General features: G+C 35.1%; 1 protein-coding gene across 7 annotated transcripts in view; it reads right to left on the reverse strand.

The window, feature by feature from the left end:
- Window positions 1-20,877, reverse strand: part of ST7L (suppression of tumorigenicity 7 like) — an 80,960-nt gene that overhangs the window by 53,794 nt on the left and 6,289 nt on the right. For all 7 annotated transcript variants that reach the window (XM_007076371.3, XM_042998202.1, XM_042998204.1 and 4 more), the window contains 4 exons: window positions 20,544-20,706; window positions 18,433-18,487; window positions 14,985-15,100; window positions 8,968-9,046 (listed from right to left, as the gene is read on the reverse strand). In XM_007076371.3, the coding sequence (XP_007076433.3) occupies window positions 8,968-9,046; window positions 14,985-15,100; window positions 18,433-18,487; window positions 20,544-20,706 (413 nt within the window). The remainder of the gene's footprint in view (window positions 1-8,967; window positions 9,047-14,984; window positions 15,101-18,432; window positions 18,488-20,543; window positions 20,707-20,877) is intronic.

Below are 20,877 nucleotides of genomic sequence, written 5' to 3' on the forward strand. Positions count from 1 at the left end.
GATTGAGAAGAAAGTCCCACAGTCAACTAGGCACTTTTAACATGACTTAGAAACCGATCATTCCAGAAATAGCCCCTTTTCCCAACCCTGAGCCTTCCTTCTGCATGCTACCCCATCCTCTCTTAGACTTAACCACAATCATGTTGTGGCAAAACTCCCTTGGTCTGAATTCTAGTCTTTCCTCCTGCACTGTTGCTCATACTTGTCACACCCACACTCACTCTAAGTTTCTTCACCCTACTGAAACACAAAGATTTCTCTTTGTATCAATTAAGTCAAAAGCTGGCTAATAAAGAGAAATTAACTTGTTTGGGGGCAAAAAAAGAGAAAAAGTTTCCATTTCCAGAAACAGCAAGTACATCTCTCCTGGAGACAATATGCTAGTTATCTAAGCCTGCACTGTCAAGTACTATAGTCATTACCACATGTAGTTACTGACCACTTGAAGTGTGTCTAATCTGAACTGAGATGGGAGGTCAGTGCAAAGCGCACAATGGCTTTTGAAGACTTGGAAGAATATAAAATACTTTAAAAGTTTAAAAAATATATTGATTATACATTAAAATAATATTTTAATATTTTGAATACAGCTTAAGAAGATATATTATTTAGGTTAATTTCACTTATTTCTTTTTACTTTTTAAATCTGGCTACCAGAAAATTTAAAGTTACTTATATGGATCATGTTATGTTTCTATTGAACAGTATTTAGGAAGAGAAGAGAAATTGTTGGTAAAACTACAAGACCAGGCATAAAACAAAAATGATGGCAAGGTAACTATCAAACAACTGGGGACAAGAAGGATCTTTTGAACGTATCAAATGGAAATTGGACTATTTCAGCATCCTTCAAATACTACACTAAATTGACTATATGATAATTTCACTCATCAACAGACATTTTGCTATTACATTATATTAGATTTCTCTGAAGCGTTAGATATATTGCTGCTTTAAACGCTAGGCTCCCAAACTGCCATTCTAAACATAATTCAAATGCTTTTAAATAACAAAATAAAAGCACTTTTAAAAGATCTAGATAGGTATAAATTGATGGAGTAGAATCAAAATATGAATATAATTTTAAATTATAGCATAGCTATATGATAAAAAGAAGTTCTTTCCTCTCAGAGCTTTCTTGTATTTGTTCAAAAATATTTTTAATGGACATGTTAATACAGAAATTAACTTTATGAATGAAAGGAGTGTTGCTTTTTTTTTAAATTAATGTAAAATTCACATCACAAAATTAGCCATTTTAAAGTATGTCATCCACAGACTTTCAATATATTTACAAGATTCATTCATGTAGCATGTGGCTGTATTTCACTACTTTTTATGACTGAATAATATTCCATTGTATAGATACACCACATTCTGTTTATCCATTCATCATCACCTGATGGCCATCTGGGTTGGTTCCAGTTTGAGGCTATTATACTGCTGGGAACATCTGTTTAAAAGTTTCTGTTTGAACACCTGCTTTCAGTACTCTTCAGCGTATGCCTAGCTGTGGAACTGCTGGGCATATGATGGTTCTAGTTTTATCTTTTTGACAAACTGCCAAACTGTTTTCCACAGTGGCTATACCATTTTACATTCCTACCTGCAATGTATGAGGGTTCTGATTTCTCCACATTTTTGCAAACATTTGGTATTTTCTGGAGGTTTTTGTTATACCCATCTTGTGAAGGGACATCTCATTGTTGCTTTCATTTTAATTTCCCTAGTGATGAATGATGTCAACCACCTTTACATGTGCTTATTGGTCATTTATATATCTTCTTTGAAGGAATGTCTATTCAAATCCTTTGTTCATTTTTAATTGGGTTATCTTTTTGTTATTGAGTTGTTAACAGCTCTTGATATATTCTGAATGCCAGACTCATCAAATATGGCTTGCAAACATTTTCTCTCATTCTGTGGGTTGTCTTTTCACTTTCTTGATAGTATCCTTCAATGCACAAAAGCTTTTAATTTTGATGAAGTCTAATTTATCTAATTTTTTTTTGTTTTTGTTTTTGTTGCTTGCGCTTTTGGTGTCATATCTAAGAAACCATTGCCAAATCCAGTCTTGAAAATTTGCCCCTGTCTTCTTCTAGGAGTTTATAGTTTTAGCTCATAAATTTAGGTTTTTGATTAATTTTTAATTGTTTACGATGTGATGTAAGGGTTGCTTTTTTACGTAGTTATCCATTTGCCCAGTATCACTTAATGAAAAGACTATTCTTTCCCCCACGCAATGGTCTTGGCAACCTTGTCAGGGGCACTGGGTGACTCAACTGGTTAAGTGTCAGACTCTTGATTTTGGCTCAGGTCATGATCTCATGGTTTGTGAGAGTGAGCCCCACATTGGGCTCTAGGCTGACAGCATGGAGCCTGCTTGGGATTCTCTCTCTCCCTTCTCTCTGCCCTTCCCTGCTCACTCTCTCTCTTTCTCTCTCAAAATAAATAAATAAACATTTTTAAAAAATGGTCCTGGCACAAAAATCAATTGGCCATAAATGCATGGGTTTATTTCTGGACTCACAATTTGATTCCATCAACCTAGATGTCTATCTTTATTTAATTACTGCAGCTTCATAGTAAGTTTTGAAATCAGGAAGTGAGTTCTCCAACTTTATTCTTTTTCAAGATTGTTTTGGCTCTTTGAGGGCTCTTACAATTCCATGTGAATTTTAGGATTGGCTGGTCCATTTCATAATCATGGCTACTGAAATCCTGACAGGAATTGTACTGAATTTGAAGATCAGCTTGAGGAGTGCTGTTATCTTAACAATATTAAGTATTCCAATTCATGAACATGGGATGTCTTTCCATTTACTTAAGTCTTCTTTAACTTTTTCAAAAATACTTCATCATTTTTAGTGTACAAATCTTGCACTCCTTGGTTAAATTTAATCCTTAAATATTTTACCATTTTTGATGCTATTATAAATGGAATTGTTTTTCAAATTTCTTTTACAGACTATCTACTATTAGTGTATAGATATATGACAGACATTAAGAAGGACTTGTTTCTGCCATTTCCTATTTGTTTTCTTTATGTCCTATAGACAATAACTTTGTTGAACTCTTTTGTTAGCTCTACCAGTTTTTTTGTGTGTGGATTCTTTGGGATTTCTATGCATAAGATCATGTAATCTGTGAATAAAGTTTTACTTTTTCCTTTATGATTTGGAAGCCATTTCTCCCCCATTCTTACCAAATTGCACTGGCTAACCCTTCCAGTCCAGTCCAGACCTTAAATAGAAGTGGCAGGAAGTGGCAGTTTAAGGAAGTTTCCTTCTATTCCTGTCCTTTTTTTTTAGTGTTTTTACCATAAAACGGTGTTGGATTTTGTCAAATACCTTTTCTGCATCAATAGAGATGACCACGTGGTTCTCATTCTTTTTTCTATTAATGTGGTATCTTACATTGACTGATTTTCATATTTTTTAAAAAAGTTTATTTATTTTGAGAGAAAGAGAGAGGGAGAACAGGGGAGGGGCAGAGAGAGAGGGAGAGAGAATCTCCAGCAGGCTGTACACCATCAGCATGGAGACTGACATGGGCTCAAACTCAGGAACTGTGAGATCATGACCTGAACTGAAATCAAGAGTTGGATGCTTAACTAATTGAACCACCCATGTGCCCCCATATTTTTTTAAGTTTTATTTACTTAGGTAATTGCTACACCCCACAAGGGGCTCAAACGCATCATGAGATCAAGAGTCACGTGCACTTCTGACTGAGCCAGCCAGGAGCTCCTGATCTTCATATTTTAAACCACCCTTGCCTTCTTGGGATAAATCCCATTTGTTCATGGTATATAATTCTTCTGACATGCTGCTGGATTTTCCGTGCTAGTATTTTGGTGAGGATTTCTGCATCTGTATTCATAATGGACATTAACCTATAGTTTTTGTTTCTTGTGATGTCTTTGTTTGATTTTGGTATGAGGGCAATACTGCCTACACAGAATGAGTTAGGAAGAGTTACTTCCCTTCTATTTCTTTGAAGAGTTTAAGAACTGGTGTTATTTCTTCTTCAAGTGCTTGGTAGCATTTGCCAGTGAAGGGATCTAGTCCTGGTTGCCTTTGTTTGGAAGTTTTTAAATTATCGATTCCATCTCTTCACTTGTTACAGGTCTATTCAGATTTTCCATTTCATCTTGGGTCAGTCTTGGTACTGTGTTGCTAGAAATGTGTCCATTTACCTAATTTGTATGCATATAATTGTTCACTGAATTCTCTTATGTTTTTCATTTCTATAAGGTCAGTAGTAATGTTCTCAGTTTCATTCTTAGTTTTAGTAATCTGAGTCTTATCTCTTTTTTAGTCTAGCTAAAAAGTTTGTCAATTTTGTTGATCTTTTAAAAAACCAACCTCTGGCTTCATTCTTTTTTTCTACTCTATTTTGTTTATCTCACTCTAATCTTTGTTACTGCCTTCTGTTTGTTGTTTAGTTAGCTCTTCATTTTCTCATTTCTTTTTTTCATTTTTTAAATTTTTATTTATTTTTTAAATTTACACCCAAGTTAGTTAGCATACAGTGCAACAATGATTTCAGGAGTAGATTCCTTAATGCCCCTTACCCATTTAGCCCATCCCCCATCCCATTTAAAAAAATTTTTTTAATGTTTATTTAATTTTCAGAGAGACAGAGGAGTGGGGAAGGGGCAGAGAGAGAGGGAGACACAGAATCCAAAGCAGGTTCCAGGCTCTAAGCTTTCAGCACAGGGCCCCACACAGGGCTTGAACCCACGAACTGTGAGATCATGCCCTGAGCCGAAGTCGGTTGCTGAACCAACTGAGCCACCTAGGCGCCCCCATCTTCTCATTTGTTACGGAAGGTATAAAGTTTAAGTTATTAATTTGAGATCTTTTTTCTTTATTAATGCAAGTGTTTACAGCTATAAATTTTTTTCTGAGCACTGCTTTCTCTGTGTCTCATAAGTTTTGGTATGTTGTGCTTTCATTTTCACTCATCACAAAGTATTTTCTGATTTTTTCCTTGTGATTTATTCTTTGACTCATTGGTTAAAACTTGTCTAACTTCCACATATTCCAATATTGTGGAATTTCCAGATTTCCTTGTTATTGATTTCTAATTTTATTAGAAAATATGGTTGCAGTGAATAGTTTATATAATTTCAATGTTTTGAAATTTATTGAGAATTGTTTATATCATAATATGTGATGCATCTTGGAGAATGTTCCATGTACACTTGAGATGAACATGTATTCCACTGCTGTTGGGTAGAGTACTAAACAGATGTCTGTTAGGTCTAATTAGTTTATAGTGTTCTTCAAGTCTTTCATTTCATTGTGTATCTTTTGTCTAATTATTCTATCCATTATTGAAATTGCATGTTGAAGTTTCCAACTATTATTGTTGAACTGTCTATTACCTTCCTTCAATTCTGTCAGTTTTTGCTTCATATATTTTGGGGCTTTGTTATTAGATGCATGTAAGTTTAAAATTGTTGTGTATTCTTAATAAACTGAACCTCTTTTATCATTAGATAATGTAATTGTCTCATAAAAATTTTGTCTTGGGGCATCTCAGTTGGTTAATTGTCCGACTTTGCCTCAGGTCACTCATGGTTCATGAGTTCAAGCCCCACATCGGGTTCTCCGTGTAAGCACAGAGCCTGCTTTGGATCCTCTGGCCTCCTCCCTCTCTGCCATCCCCTCCACTCTCAAAAATAACATTAAAAAATTTAAAAAAATATTTTTTGTCTTAAACTCTATTTTGTCTGATATTGGTTTAGCCATTGCAGCTCTCTTTTGGTTACTATTTGCATGAAAATCTTTTTCCATAATTTTACTTTCTACTTCTCTGTGTCTGTCTAAAATGAGTCTCTTATAGACAGCATATGATTTAAGTATTTTTTAAATCCATTCTGCCAAAAAATGCCTTTAACTGGAGAGTTTCATCTATTTACATGTAAGTAGTTAATGGAAAGGAAGGACTTGTTTCTACTATTTTCCTATTTGTTTTCTATATGTCCTTTTTTGTCCTTATTTCCTGAAGTAATTGTGTTAGGGATTTTCTAGCATACCATTTTGATTTCCTTGTCACTTCTTTTACTATGTTTTTTAGTTACTTTTAGGTGATTAACAATTAACAATTATATTTAACTTTTTTTTTTTTAATTTTTTTTTAACGTTTATTTATTTTTGAGACAGAGAGAGACAGAGCATGAACGGGGGAGGGGCAGAGACAGAGGGAGACACAGAATCGGAAGCAGGCTCCAGGCTCTGAGCCGTCAGCCCAGAGCCCGACGCGGGGCTCGAACCCGCGGACCGCGAGATCGTGACCTGAGCTGAAGTCGGACGCTTAACCGACTGAGCTACCCAGGCGCCCCTATATTTAACTTCTTAATTTACAGCAATCTAGTTTCAATTAATACTAACCTAGTTTCTATAGCATACAAAATTTTGCTCCTTCCCCCCCACCTTATGCTGTTATTGTCACAAATTACATTTTTATATACTGTACGTCCATTAACATAAATTTATAATTATTTACAGTGTTGTCTTTTAAGTCATATTGAAAAAAAAAAAGAATTACAAACCCAAAATATATTAACTTTTATATTTGCCTATGAAATTATTTTTACTGGTGTTCTTTGTTGCTTTGTGTAGAGTCAAGACTGTCTAATGTCCTTTAAGTTCAGCCTGAAAAACTCCTTTTAGCATTTTGCATAATTACAGGTCTACTAGCAATGAACTCTCAGTTTCTGTTCATCTGGGATTGTCTTAATTTCCCCTTCATTTTTGAAGGACAGGTTTGTTGGATATAGAGTCTGTAGTTAGCAGTTTTCTTTCTTTCAGAATTTTGACTTTGTCATCCCACTGCCTTCTGGCTTCTATGGTTTCTGATGAGAAATCAGCTGTTAATCTTATTGAGGATCCCTCATACATGATGAGTCACTTCTTTTTTGCTGCTTTCAGTAATCTCCCCTTGTCTATGGTCTCAATGTGAATGTCTCTGATTATATCTTACTTGGGGTTCACTGAGTTTCTTGGTCTTTGTTTCTAGATTTATTTCTACTTTTGTCCCTAGATTTCTTTCTAGATTTCGGGATCTTTATTGATATTCTCTAATGGTGAAACATTCTTCTCATGATTTCCTTTTGTTCTTTGTACATGGCTTTCTCTACCTCTTTGAGCATATTGAAAATATTTGATTTAAAGTTTTTATCTAGAAAGTCCAAAGTCTGGGTTTCCTCAAGAAAAGTCTCCATTCCTTTCCTTTCTTTTCTTTGTATGGGATATATTTTGTTTCTTTCTATGTCTGGTAATTTTTCTGTTGAAAACTACAAATTTTGAATATCATAATCTAGCAACTCTAGAAATCAGATTTCCCCCTCCTCCCCGTGGCTTGCTGTTGTTGCCTGTTGCAGTTGTTTACTTGCTTAGTGGCTTTTCTGAATTTTATGAAATTTGTATTCTTTATCATATATGACCAGTGAAGCCTCTGCTCTGTTGCCTGATTTATCAGCCAGTGATGTGATAGAGACTGCCTTAAATACCTGGAACCAAAAACAAAACAAGAAAACCAAGTCTTTGCAGATTGGTTCTGTGTGTTGGGGCACACCTTCAACATTCAGTCAGGCATACAATTCTGCCTTAGCCTTTACTTTCTGTTTGTGCAGAACCTGAAATTTAGACAGAGCTTAGGGCCTTCTTAAGTCTTTTCTGAGCATATGCCCAACCTTAGGTATATGTGGGACGTTTGAGATTCCCAGGAATATGTGAGAGCTTTTGAAAGCCTTTACTTCCTAAAGTATCTAATTCCCCAACCTTTCCTCACAAGCTTTCTGATTTGTCTATTGTTTGCCCCAGCTGTTATCCCTTGCCCCCAGGGCAGCAGGGACTAATGCATTTGCCTTTAAACGTTTTCAACAAATGCCCCCCAGTGTAGCTGTGTCAATGCTGGGAGAGTTCAGAATTAACCCAAATAAAGACAAGCCTTTTAAGTTGGTCCTTCAGGGAACACCAGACAGGTCAAAATAAACAACCACAAATTTTTAAGAATAAAATCCATTCCACTTCCTCTGGTAGTTGGAACCTATACCCAAAATGAAGACTTTTTGTCTTCAAGGCTGCCCCACTGAGCTACGGAGTGGGGGATGGGGTCAGTGTAAGTTAAAACACCACAATGCTCTCTTATAGAAATTCGGCTGTTTTTTTTAATTGATTACACATTCTCCAGGATGTTATAAACTTTTGATTAGTTTCTAGGGTTTCAATAAAGCTGATTCACTGCTTTTGGAGTTCCCCACACTGTGATTTTGCTCCACCTTGGAAAGGTCTTCTTAATGAGGATAATATATCTTGTTGCAGGATACAGGGGACAATGTTAAATTCACGTTATTCAGGAAGCATTTCTTGATTAACCCTGACTAGGGCTGTATTTTTATTCCTGGCATTTATTCAGTATCAGATTAACACTTACTGATCTGCCCCACTTAAATATTATGATTTTACATTTTGCCTTTTCAAAATGTAGAGTTGATACAAAGAGCTATAAAAAATAAATGTTCTTAACATGAAAAAAAGTTAGAGCTACATATCATTTATTTTGAATCCTCTTCTCATGCCTCCAATCCCATTAGCAACTAAAGTTCTCAGGACTGAATGAATGCTTTAAATGAATGACTTAAATGAAAAACAAAATTAATACAGGTGGCATAAGTATTTTAGTACTCTTTAACTATCAAGTATTATAACCAATTAGTTCAGTATTCTCCATTTAAAAAGTATTTCTAGGATAATTTCTATTCAAAAGCATAGATAAGCTTGTAATTTAGGAAGCAAAGTACAGATGTGAACACTGCAAAATTTCTCTCTAGTATGCAAAATAAGGGGACTGGTAATGACTCCAAGTGTTTTAAGAACAGACAAAAGATAACATAAAATCATTTGCCTGGGTTTCCTTCAAAACAAACTTACTTTCCATATATTTCAAACTTACTCATTGTTTAATTCTAAAGCTTGATAGGCTGCTTTGATTCGAGCTGGAGGATTTCTTTCCCTCCATGCCTTCTGCATAACTGTAGGAAAAATATTTCAAAAAGTAGATGAGATGGTAAACATAAATAATCTTACTCAAAACATATGAAGAATGAGCTATGAAAGTAAACAGAACTTTAAATAACATGTTCTTAAACATAAGAAACAAGAAATTGGGGTGTTAGTTCACATTAATCTTATGAGAAATTCGCATTAAATTTGGAAGCTTCACATACAATAAAAATATATTCTTTCTCTGATTTAAGTAACAACATATAAAGTGTTTAATCCATTTGATTGCATCATTATTATACATGAACATTTATATTTCTAAATGCATATTGAGTCTGAGTGACATCAAATTATAATCAATATGAAATATTCTACTTTTTAAATCACTTTGCAAAGAGTCTATGGAACTGTTAAAATATACAAAACACTTAAAAAAAGGCTTTGTCTAACCAATGACTCAATGCAGGAACAATGTTTGAATTTGCATTTTGTATAAAAAGGTGGAAAAAGTAATTAATTTAGAATATTGTCCATTTGTGGAAAATGTCAGTCTCTACCAAGATTCAACAAAGCCTAAATGAAGATCTTTCTAGAATAACAATATTAGTTTTGCTACCAATTACTGTACCAAAATGAAAATTTCATAGTAATAAATACCAAATAAGATTTCATGCTAAAAAAATAAGTTTCCTAAAAATTAAATAAACAAATAAACAAAGTAGATTCATGAAACTATCTGGCCTATTTCAAGTTTGATAAGAAAAATAGAGAATCTATGAATGTTGCTTTTGGAACAAAACCTACAACTGTCCAGAAAGAATAATGTGGAAAATGTTTGAGTTTTCCTTTGGAAACAAAATATTAGTCTTGGCTTAGAAAAGAAGACAATATATTCTACTTGTGTAACAAAAATACATTTCTCATATCAAATATGTCACCATCTGGCTGACAGCTAATGTTTCCTGAACTTGACAAATTGATGCAAGTCAGCACCCATCTGATAATAACCAGGTAAAGAATAGCATTTTGTTGGGGGGCCAGGGTGGCTCAGTCAGTTGAGTGACCGACTTCGTCTCAGGTCATGATCTCATGGTCCGTGAGTTCAAGACCCATGTCGGACTCGGTGCTGTCAGTTCAGAGCTTGGAGCCTGGAGCCTGGAGCCTGCATCGGATTCTGTGTCTCCCTCTCTCTCTGCCCCTCCCCCACTCATGCTCTGTCTCTCTCTGTCTCAGAAATAAACATTAAGAAAAAAAAAATTTAAAAAAAGAGAGAATAGCATTTTGTTGAAACATTAAAATATTACATAAAAATAAAGACTAATATTAGACTTGCCAGTTTTAATGATGGGGCTTTCTTCTTTAAGTTACATGATATTTACAAGTCAAATTTTGATGCTGAATCTTTATTAATATTTTAAATGGTTATTTGATATTCTAGTATACTGGAATTATTTAAGCAATTCTTTTGATTATAATTATAGAAATGTTGTAATAACCATCTTTCAACATCTACTTTTGCATACCTGACCAAATATTTCCTTTCTAGAAGTGGAATGGTTGGTTAAATGGTTGGATATACACTCCGAAACTCTTCTCAATAAGATTGTATTAAATTACATTCTTTCAGGCAGTGGATGAGAGAGAGAGAGAGAGAGAGAGAGAGAGAGAGAGACAGTTTCCCTGCTTAGCAACACTGAGTAGTAACAATTTTGCTAATTTAATATGTGGAAACTATCTCATCTTCATTTGCATTTCTTTGCGGGGGGAGGGGCAGAGAGACAGGGGGCCAGCAGATCTTAAGTGGGCTCTGGTGCCGACAGCAGGAAGCACAACCCGGGGCTCAAACTCATGAACTGTGAGATCAGGACCTGAGCTGAAGTTGCTTACCTGAATGAGCCACCCAGGCGCCCCTGCATTTCTTTTATTTCTAGTAAGGTCATATGATCCACCTTTAAGCATTTGTTCTTATTCTTATTATGTTTTAAACTGCTCTACCCAGCCTTTCAAGATTAATCCTCACAACCAATGCAGTTCCAAGCTAAAAGGGAAAGGGGAAATAAAGCATAAGAAGAAAAATGTGTATTTCTTTCTTTAAAAAAGGCTTAGGAATAATTTAAAGGAAAATATTGATTTAGTATTCAACTGTTCTCTTTAAGAGATCTTGACATGCTCAAAAAAATAACACAAGCAATTAGCAATTCAATCAATTTAATCTATTTTTTTAAGTTAAATAACATTCCAGTATACTATCAAGCAGAAAAGAGAAGAGCCAATCTCAAGATCAGGAGTCATAAATGTAGATGCCTACAAAGACCAGGCAGAAAAAAATATGTAAACTAAAAGGTCTAACTGATTATTGCCAAGTGGACATGCAGGTCCAGTTTTGCCATATTTTCCAACTTGTAACAAGTGTACACCTGGGTTTTAATATCAAATCTCCTGATTGTTAAGTGTTGAAAATACCATGAAAACAAATTATTCAAAAAACACTGCTAGCCAGGCTCAGTCAGTGCAGCATGCAACTCATGATCTCAGGATTGTGAGTTTAAGCCTATACTGGGTGTAGAGATCACTTAAAAATAAAATCTTTTCAAAAACCAAAACAGTGCTGGCTGGCCCTGAGAATATATTTGTTTTCTGCCTTAAGTAAACAAGTCAATAGGAAGAGAACAGAATCTACTAACTTAGTAACTGATGACAATAGTCAAGAGAAATTTGTCACATCACATATGTACATGTTTTTTTAATGTAAAACTACAGATATAAATCATTACCTTTATGTGAATGTCTGAAAAGATCAATATGGATCAATTCACAGATAAAAGTCTGTCCTTGAGCTCAGCATTTAGCTGGGAGTATGCATACCTCTAGAAGTACATGAAACTTTGCAAGGACCAAAATAGGATGCATGGTTTTAAGAGAATCAATTTATAAAGTCTCAACTTTATATGACTCTTTTCTAGAACTGATCTACTTGAAGAATGTTTCTGAGTGGTCTGTACATCATGCTGGTTTTCCTTTCCTACCCAACATCTGCTTCCCCACTCCCCAAAAGATGTATTTATTCTCTTCTCCTTTACAAAAGAAAGGCTTTTTTCACCCATCCTGAATTTTTCTAAGGTGCATTCTCTAGAGTATAAACATCTGCAAGTGCCAAAAAGGACAATTCAAAGCTTGGGTTTAGGGGCAGCCATTTTTTGTCAGGGGATTCCTTCTACTTAACAATGAAGTTAGGCATTAGAAATAAGTGTACCCCTGGGGCACCTGGGTGGCTCAGTCAGTTAAGCATCCCACTTCAGCTCAGGTCGTGATCTCACCATTCGTGAGCTTGAGCCCCGCATCAGGCTCTGTGCTGACAGTGCAGGGCCTGGAGCCTGCCTCAGATTCTGTGTCTCCCTCTCTCTCTGCCCCTCCCCTGCTCACACTCAGTCCCTCTCCCCCTCAAAAATAAATAAACATTAAAACAATTAAAAAAAAAAAAAAGAACTAAGTGTAGTCTGGCCCCTGGATGCTCTGAATTCAAGTATATTGTAGTGGGGAGAGAGTGAAAACAATTTTTATCAATTCCATTTATCAGCACTGCTCTCCCCTTACTATCAAAGAATGTGCTGCTCCTAAGGGGAGGTCTCCTCACAGCAAGCAAAGGGGGCACTAGTAAAGGATACTAAAGGCACTGGAATCTTATTTTGGCCAAGTGATAGGCTCTAGGCAAAGCTCCAAGACTTATCTATCTTTCTATCTTAGAATCTAAATTCAGAAGAGAGATGGCTGTCATAGGGATGCATGTTAGCATGTTTATTTGACTTGAAAAATGAAGTCAGACTTCTCTGTCAGAAAGTCAGTCTGGTTTGGTTGATAGAATTGATAATGAGAACTCACCCAGCCAATTAGGTTATATGGAGGACATTTTCCAAAGTTAAAAAAGCCAAATATGTAGCTCTAAGGATTTGACAAAAAATATAATTAAAGTACACGCTATCATTTAGAACTTAGGATCAAAGGAAATTTAAATTTTAAGAAACTTATGCAAATAATTTTTATGGTGGAAAAGCATGTGTGATAAATAAAAGATTCTCAAGTATATAATAATTATAAGAAAATTATATTAGAGGTGTAAAATGGATGAGTTCAAGAAGAAAATGGACTTTACAAAATTTTCTACTGCTAAAGAGTATTAATTCATGTCTTTTTCAATGGATAATGGTGGGTATCAAGTCATTAGATTACTTGAGATATATCCAAATATAGGGTAATCTCGTTTTATTTTTAACTGTCTGTAACATGTCAAAAATTATATTCTTTACAATTATTTAATCTTATGATATCAAGTTAAAAATGTGTGAAAGGATACATAGTTTCTCAAAATTCCTTTAGGAGGTATGTGAGCAAAAATGTCCTAAGAGCACAGCTTTAGTGGATAGCCATGGTTGCTATTTGCAAAGCCCACCAATGTCTATAATTCTGCTTGTGAGAAGGAGGTGAAGCCTTCATTTCTCGAAGTCTTTAAAGTTAACATAAAATACTAGTTTCCATTTCTGTTATTCCCCCAATATGACACTTTTGCCATTAGTGTAAACACTAAGCATATAAACATAAAGCAATTTCTTTTTCTTCTATTTGCAATTAAACCACTTTATGTAACCATTCCAAAGATGCTTGGCTTTCCTGCTATTATCTACCCTTAGTATATTTAACCCAGCAGATATAGATCACAAAGAACTCACTTTAATGCTGGAAAACTGGCTATTTTTCAGACCCTTGTTGTTGTTGATTTTCATCTGCCTATCACTGTGGTGAATAGAAGCAGCAGTAGTATAGTGGTTAAGAGTCAGACATGCATTTGAAACCCAACTTTACCATTCATTAGTTAGGTTACTTAGAGCATGTTACTTGATTCCCTTTGCCTCCATTCCTTTATTTCTGAGGCTGATAAAAGTACCTAACTCATAAAATGATTGGGAAGATTAAGTGAGAACATTTATACAAATTGCTTAGAACAGTGCTTGGTGCAAAATAAGTGCTGTACGAGTGTTAGCTATTACTAGTGAAATTGCTTAAGACGTCTGTGACACCAAGGTCATTCATTCATATTTTCATCAAAGAATAAATATTAATATTTACAGTATGCCAGGCAATGTGCTAGATGATAAGGATTCAAAGATGATGAGAATATAGTCCCTGCTTTCCAAAGTTTCATACCCTATTAGGGAAGATAAACATTGAAGCAACATGACAAAATTAACAAGTAAATGTTTGTGGTTGAATAAATTCACTAGAATTGTTTCAGTGAGGCATGGACTATAGAACTACAGAGATTAAAGTGTTTAACTTTGGAGTTGCCAGAGAAGGGTTCTTCTAGAATGTGACTTTTAACTGGATCTTGAAGGATAAAAGCAGGAAGCATAAACGTAGGAGGATAGATAAGAAGGGAGAGAGCATTTGAAGTAAAAGAATAGTTGTGATAAAGGTCCCTGTCTTTAACCATGCATTTAAGAATCTCAATACTGTCTTCTATAGAGAAGACTGAGACACCTAAATATAGACATTTCTATGATCTTCCACTACTTTATATGCACCCCTAACTAATGACTAGGGTAAAATATACTCCATTCTAATCCACATGCCATGCCCCAGTGTTTGCACTTTGTCTTACTCTTCCTTTATGTATATAATTTCATGTGTTAATTTCCCAAGAGCAGTTGCTGTATTTGATCTGAAATGTTTTTTAGGTAACAAAAGAAGCAATTTCATATTTTTATAAAATATTTTAAATTCTTTATAAGAAGGATAGGTAGTGTAACAAGTTAATGTACACTCATAATTCGTTTCAATTTAATCTGGGTCTCTTATCAATGATGCAAACAACCCAAGCCAAATAAATTTGTATACTCTAATAAGTAACTCTAAAGGGCTTTTAAAACAATTTTCATTACCACTGTTTACCCCATGAACAGATATGACACATACCTGTGTCTGAAGGACGTAAAAAGTCCGTGTCACAGGTGAAAAAGGTCTGATGGTCCTGAGCTGACAAATTCATGTCATAGTAGGTAAGTGGCTCTTTACCAGTCACCCAAGTGTATCTTTACCAAAATACAAGAAAATATGTAAATTGAACATGAGAGAGCCTCTATCTGCTACAACAAACACTATTTAAAATGCAAAAATATATTGCTACAAATTCTATTGCAGAATGTTTTAAAAGTTTATTATAATCAGAAAAATAAGAGAAAACTTATACAAACTATTTCGATTATGATAATAAAACATCAAAAACCAAGAGGGGGCAATCAAAAAGAATGAAATCTTGCCATCTGCAACTACGTGGATGGAACTAGAGGGTATTATGCTAAGTGAAATTAGTCAGAGAAAGACAAATATCATATGACTTCACTCATACGAGAACTTTAAGATACAGAACAGATGAACACAAGAGAAGGGAAGCAAAAATAATATAAAAACAGGGAGGGGGACAAAACATAAGAGACTCTTAAATACGAAGAACAAACAGAGGGTTACTGGAGGGGTTGTGGGAGAGGGGATGGGCTAAGTGGGTAAGGGCATTAAGGGGTCTACTCCTGAAATCATTGTTGCACTATATGCTAATTTGGATGTGGATTAAAAACAAAACAAACAAAAAAAAATGGAAAAGGCTAGACTATTAGTGCTTCTAAATTAGATTTGAAGGGATAAAACAATTTGACTTAAGATACATACCTTACTAAATACACTTAAATTTTCAGTGAATTAGAATTATTAAAAGTAAAACTACAAAGAAACTAGAAGAAAACATAGGTGGATTTTTACGAGATTATCAGAACAGCAAAGGACTTGAAAAGGATAAAATAAATAGAAACTTTTTCCAGATTTTACTAAATTAGAAACTTAAACTTTCCTATCCCCCTGAAACCCACAATAATTAATAGCAAGTTACCAAACTGGCTAATAAATATATTTTTAAGGGTCCAATCTCCTTAGTAATGAACAAATAGTGAATTAAATTTACAAATTTTTATTTTTCACCTGTTAAAATAAATCGGAAAATACACATTGTCAAGGATGAGATGGAACATGGACTCACACATATTCTGCTAGTATAAATATAAATTGGCATATACATTTCTCTTTCCAAAAATGAATTAGGTAATATCTATTAAGAGTCTTAAAAATATTCACATCTAGCTAGGAAATGGGTATATGGAATTCTATCATACCATTCTTTACTTTTTTGATTTTTGAAAATCTCGATAATTAAAAAAAGAAAATACTAAAGAAGAGACAGGAAGACAACCTGTTCACACCCTTTGATTCAGGAACCCCAGTACTACAAATCAACTCTAAGGAAATAATCATAGGTGTTTAATTATCATAGGTTAAATATTTATATATACAGATATCCTTCTAATGTAAATGTTGATAGTGAAACATAATCTGTGACCCAGATAGGGAGCAGTAGGTAAGGTATGGTACCTCCATGTAACAAAATAGAATAAAATCATGTTTTTGAAGAAATTCCTGTATAAAAAGGTTCTGTGAGAAATTCATATGCTAGAAAAAAAGGATGTAAAATTATATACACATTGTGATGTTCAAGTTTTGTTTCTATACATGCATATAGAAGAGAGACTGAATGGAAATACTAATTGCATTTATCATTTAGTGATAGGAAAAGGTGATTTTTACTTTCTTTTTTATGCATCTCTTTATTTTCCAATTTTCTACAGTGAATATGCATACATTTTAAAATGTAAAAAAAAACAGTTTAAAAGTACATTATAAGTGTTATTTATGTGTAAATGATCAAAGGTTTTAAGTAATTTAATAGTATAAATTACATTGCTATTTAAAGTTTGTAGCTATTTTTTGAGAAATTATCATAAAGGAAAAAGAAAAAGTAGATCCTTGTTCACTTAGCAAAGTTGTTTTTGTTTGTTTGTTTTTCAGAGAGTGCACGTGCCCAAGCAAGGAAATGGCAAAGGGAGAGAGAAAAAGAATCTCAAGCAGGCTCTGCAACCAGCACAACGTCCAATGCAGGGCTCGATCTCACCACCATGAGATCATGACCTGAGCTGAAATCAAGAGTCAGACACTTTAACTGACTGAGTCACCCAGGCACCCCAGCAAAGTTTTGCTACTTATTGTAAAATCATAAAAAAATATTTATTAATGATCTACATTATTCCCAAAATGATTTAAAGCAGTTAAAATATAATGTACAATATTAATAGCCCTAATTAGAAGCACATAAAAAAGACTCAGTAAAAGCAAAAATTGGGCCATACAGTGGATTCTGGAATGAAGCTAATTGAAATACATACCAGACTTTTGTACCTTTGCTAACGGTTGGCTACAATAGGACTTTAAGCTTTCTAAATTCACACAATGATCATCAATACAGTTTAGACTTTAAGAGAAACTAATCATTCAAAAAGAAGCACAATGGGGCACCTGGGTGGCTCAGTCAGTTAAGCATCCAACTCTTGATTTTGGCTCAGGTCATGATCTCACAGTTTGTAGGATCAAGCCCCACATTGGGCTCTACACTGATGGTGCAGAGCCTGTTTGGGATTCTCTATCTGCCCCTCCTCTGCTCATGCTCTCTTCCTCTCAAAATAAATAAATACACTTTAAAAAAAAAAAAAAGCAGCAGCATGGAGTGCTTGGGTGGCTCAGTCAGTTGAGCACCTGACTCTTGATTTTGGCTCAGGTTATAGTCTCATGGTTCGTGGGTTCAAGCCCTGCATCATGCTCTGCGCTGATAGTGTGGAGCCTGCTTGGGATTCTGTCCCCCTCTCTCTCCTCCCTTCCCCTGCTTGTGCTCTCTCTCTCAAATAAATAAATAAACAAATAAACAAACACTAAAAAAAAAGAAAAAAAAAGGAAGCATAAGTGTTCCTGATACTAAGATAAGAAATTTCTTGGGGTGACTGCTGGCTCAGTTGGACGAGCATGCGATTCTTGATCTCAGGGTCACGAGTTCGAGCCCCATGTTAGGTGTAAAAATTACTTAAATTAATAAAAAAAATCTTTAGGGGCACCTGGGTGGCTCAGTCGGTTAAGTGTCTAACTCTTGATTTCGGCTCAGGTCATGATCTCATGGTTGGTGAGATCCAGCCTTGTGTTGGGCTCTGTGCTGACAGTGCAGAGCCTGCTTGGGAGTCTGAGTCTCTCTCTCTCTCTCTCTCTCTCTGCCCTTCCCCTGCTCACATTCTCTCTCAAAATAAATAAATAAACTAAAAAAATGTAAATACAGTGAAGATGCTGCCAACTAAACCTTGGGCTCATCATTTTACCTTTTTTATGTATCAATGTCTCCAACTAGAAGAGCTGTGATATATTTATAAAACAAATGTTTCCATAATACTTTTTAGTCTAAAACTAATGCCATAATTCTACTGAAAGCAAAATGTAATACCTCCTATATTCTGCTCCTCTGAAAAGATTTAGAGGGTTCCTCCATACTTTGCATTCTAAAAAACAAAGGTAAAGAAAAGGGAAGTTAGGTTAATCAAATGCAGTTAAATCTTACTTTCACCAATATTAATTGTATAGTCACTGTGTGCTATGCACAGTGCTAGCCAGTTAGCACAAAGATGAACACGGCCTGGATCACCCCTGCTGTCATGCAGCATACATGACATAGTTCATAGTTCATACATGACATTAGTTCATAATTCAATTATGGCATTTACCATATTACAATGTGATTATCCATTTGGTTTTCAGTTTTTTTTCATTTTAAAATATGAACTCTGGGGCGCCTGGTTGGCTCAGTCGGTTAAGAGTCCGACTTCGGCTCAGGTCATGATCTCACAGTCCATGAGTTCGAGCCCCACGTCAGTCTCTGTGCTGACAGCTCAGAGCCTGGAGCCTGCTTCGGAGTCTGTGTCTCATTCTCTCTCTGCCCCTCCCCTGCTCATACTCTGTCTCTCTCTGTCTCAAAAATAAATAAAAACAGTTAAAAAAAATAAAGAAAAAAAATAAAATAAAATATGAACTCTTACAACTTTATTCATTTTTGTATTCTTGGAGCCTAGCGCAACATTTGGAACTAACTTGTTTAAATGAATTGAATGTCACATCAGAGTCCAGTCATGTAAACTACCGTCTAAACTGTGTGATAAGTGCTATAGTAAAGATATGTTTTGTTCTAAGAGAAGAAAAAAAGAAAGTAATTAAATTTTTCTAATAAATTAAAAAAGGCTTTAGAAAGGAAGTGACATTTGAACTGACATTGAATCATGGTAAAAGATGAGTAGAAGGCTGCTGGATGAAGAACGTTCTAAGAAGAGGAAATATCATAAAACCACACAGGCTAGAGTGCAAGGTAGGGAGTGTCTTCACTCTCCATATGTAAAGATATACTCAATCCTACAACAGGGAGTAAGACTATATAATATATTATTGTTCTAATTATTTACATACTAGACTTAGCTTCTTGAGGACAGATCTATGTCATATTCATCTCAATATATCTCATTCTTAGGAGTTCTGTAATTATTTTATGAAAGAGGAAAAAAGGGGTCAACACCCACCCACCCACTATATGAATTTTACTGATACCAAATTAAAGGAACAATAATCCAAAAAATATTATTTCTATCTGGCCCTCAAATTTTTACTTTAATAATTGTATATCATTAATGATATTTACTTTGTATTACTGGTTACATATAAAAGAACAGCCTACAATTAAAGTATGACAATGGGGTATCCATATGTGAATAACTGAGATTTTGATGTCTTTTTTTCTTTAATTTTTTTTTTTAACGTTTATTTATTTTTGACACAGAGAGAGACAGAACATGAATGGGGGAGGGTCAGAGAGAGAGGGAGACACAGAATTGAAACACACTCCATCCAGGCTCTGAGCTGTCAGCACAGAGCCCGACGCAGGGCTCGAACTCACGGACCATGAGATCATGACCTGAGCCAAAGTCGGACGCTTAACTGACAGAGCCACCCAGGCGCCCCTGATGTCTTTATAAATATATCAAGAAGAAAAAGTATTTTTCTAACTTTGCTATGTTGGCAGAGATGGCTAATTGTTCTTTCCTTTATGTCATAAAATCTCCTAATTATTAGTTGAGCATATGTACACCGAGAAAACGTTTGACAATTTCTCACTTGCCTTATATAGCTACTTGTGGCCAGCCATTTGGCAAAGGTCTGACCAATAGGAAGTAAGTTGAAATAGTATGTAACACTCTGAAGAGTATCCTTGGCTGCTGTGGGGTTGAATAGGGGGAAAAGGTGGCCTACTGGCCTAGTCTCCTTTCTGCTGATTGGAATGTGGATATGATGGTAGAAACCAGAGCAACAGTCTTGGACCACAAGGAAAAACTTCATTTGGAGATGGCAGGCTAACAAGATGGGAGACTGAGTATCTGATCATTGTTCTCCATATCAGACACAGATGACCTATATTTTCATGAAAGATAAATTTCTCTCTGTTGTGAGTTTTCTGTCTCCCATAGACAAACACAATCTTAACCATACGGTTCTGAAAACATATTAAATAGTTACCTGACAAATTCTGTCTGCTGGTTTCACTTTCTCTGTTGCTAGAAGGAGAACCTGGCTCTGAAATGCTGCTCTCCGTTCCTCCCATCAGAGGTCGCAAATGGCTCACAGATACTTGCTCAATAAAAGACGTGCCATGCTTATGGAAGTACCACCATTCAAACATCTATAACAAACAAAAAAATCCTTAAAGTAGAACTGATCACCAGAAATATGAGCTCAAATTAAAATATCTTTCAAGATGTTCCCATTTAATTCAGCACACTAAATGCACTCTCCCTCCAAAAAATAAGCCAAACACAAGATTCTCCAATAATATATGTCAGGTAAAAGTACA

This window comes from Panthera tigris, chromosome C1 (genome assembly GCF_018350195.1).
Source record: "Panthera tigris isolate Pti1 chromosome C1, P.tigris_Pti1_mat1.1, whole genome shotgun sequence".
NCBI lineage: Eukaryota > Metazoa > Chordata > Mammalia > Carnivora > Felidae > Panthera > Panthera tigris.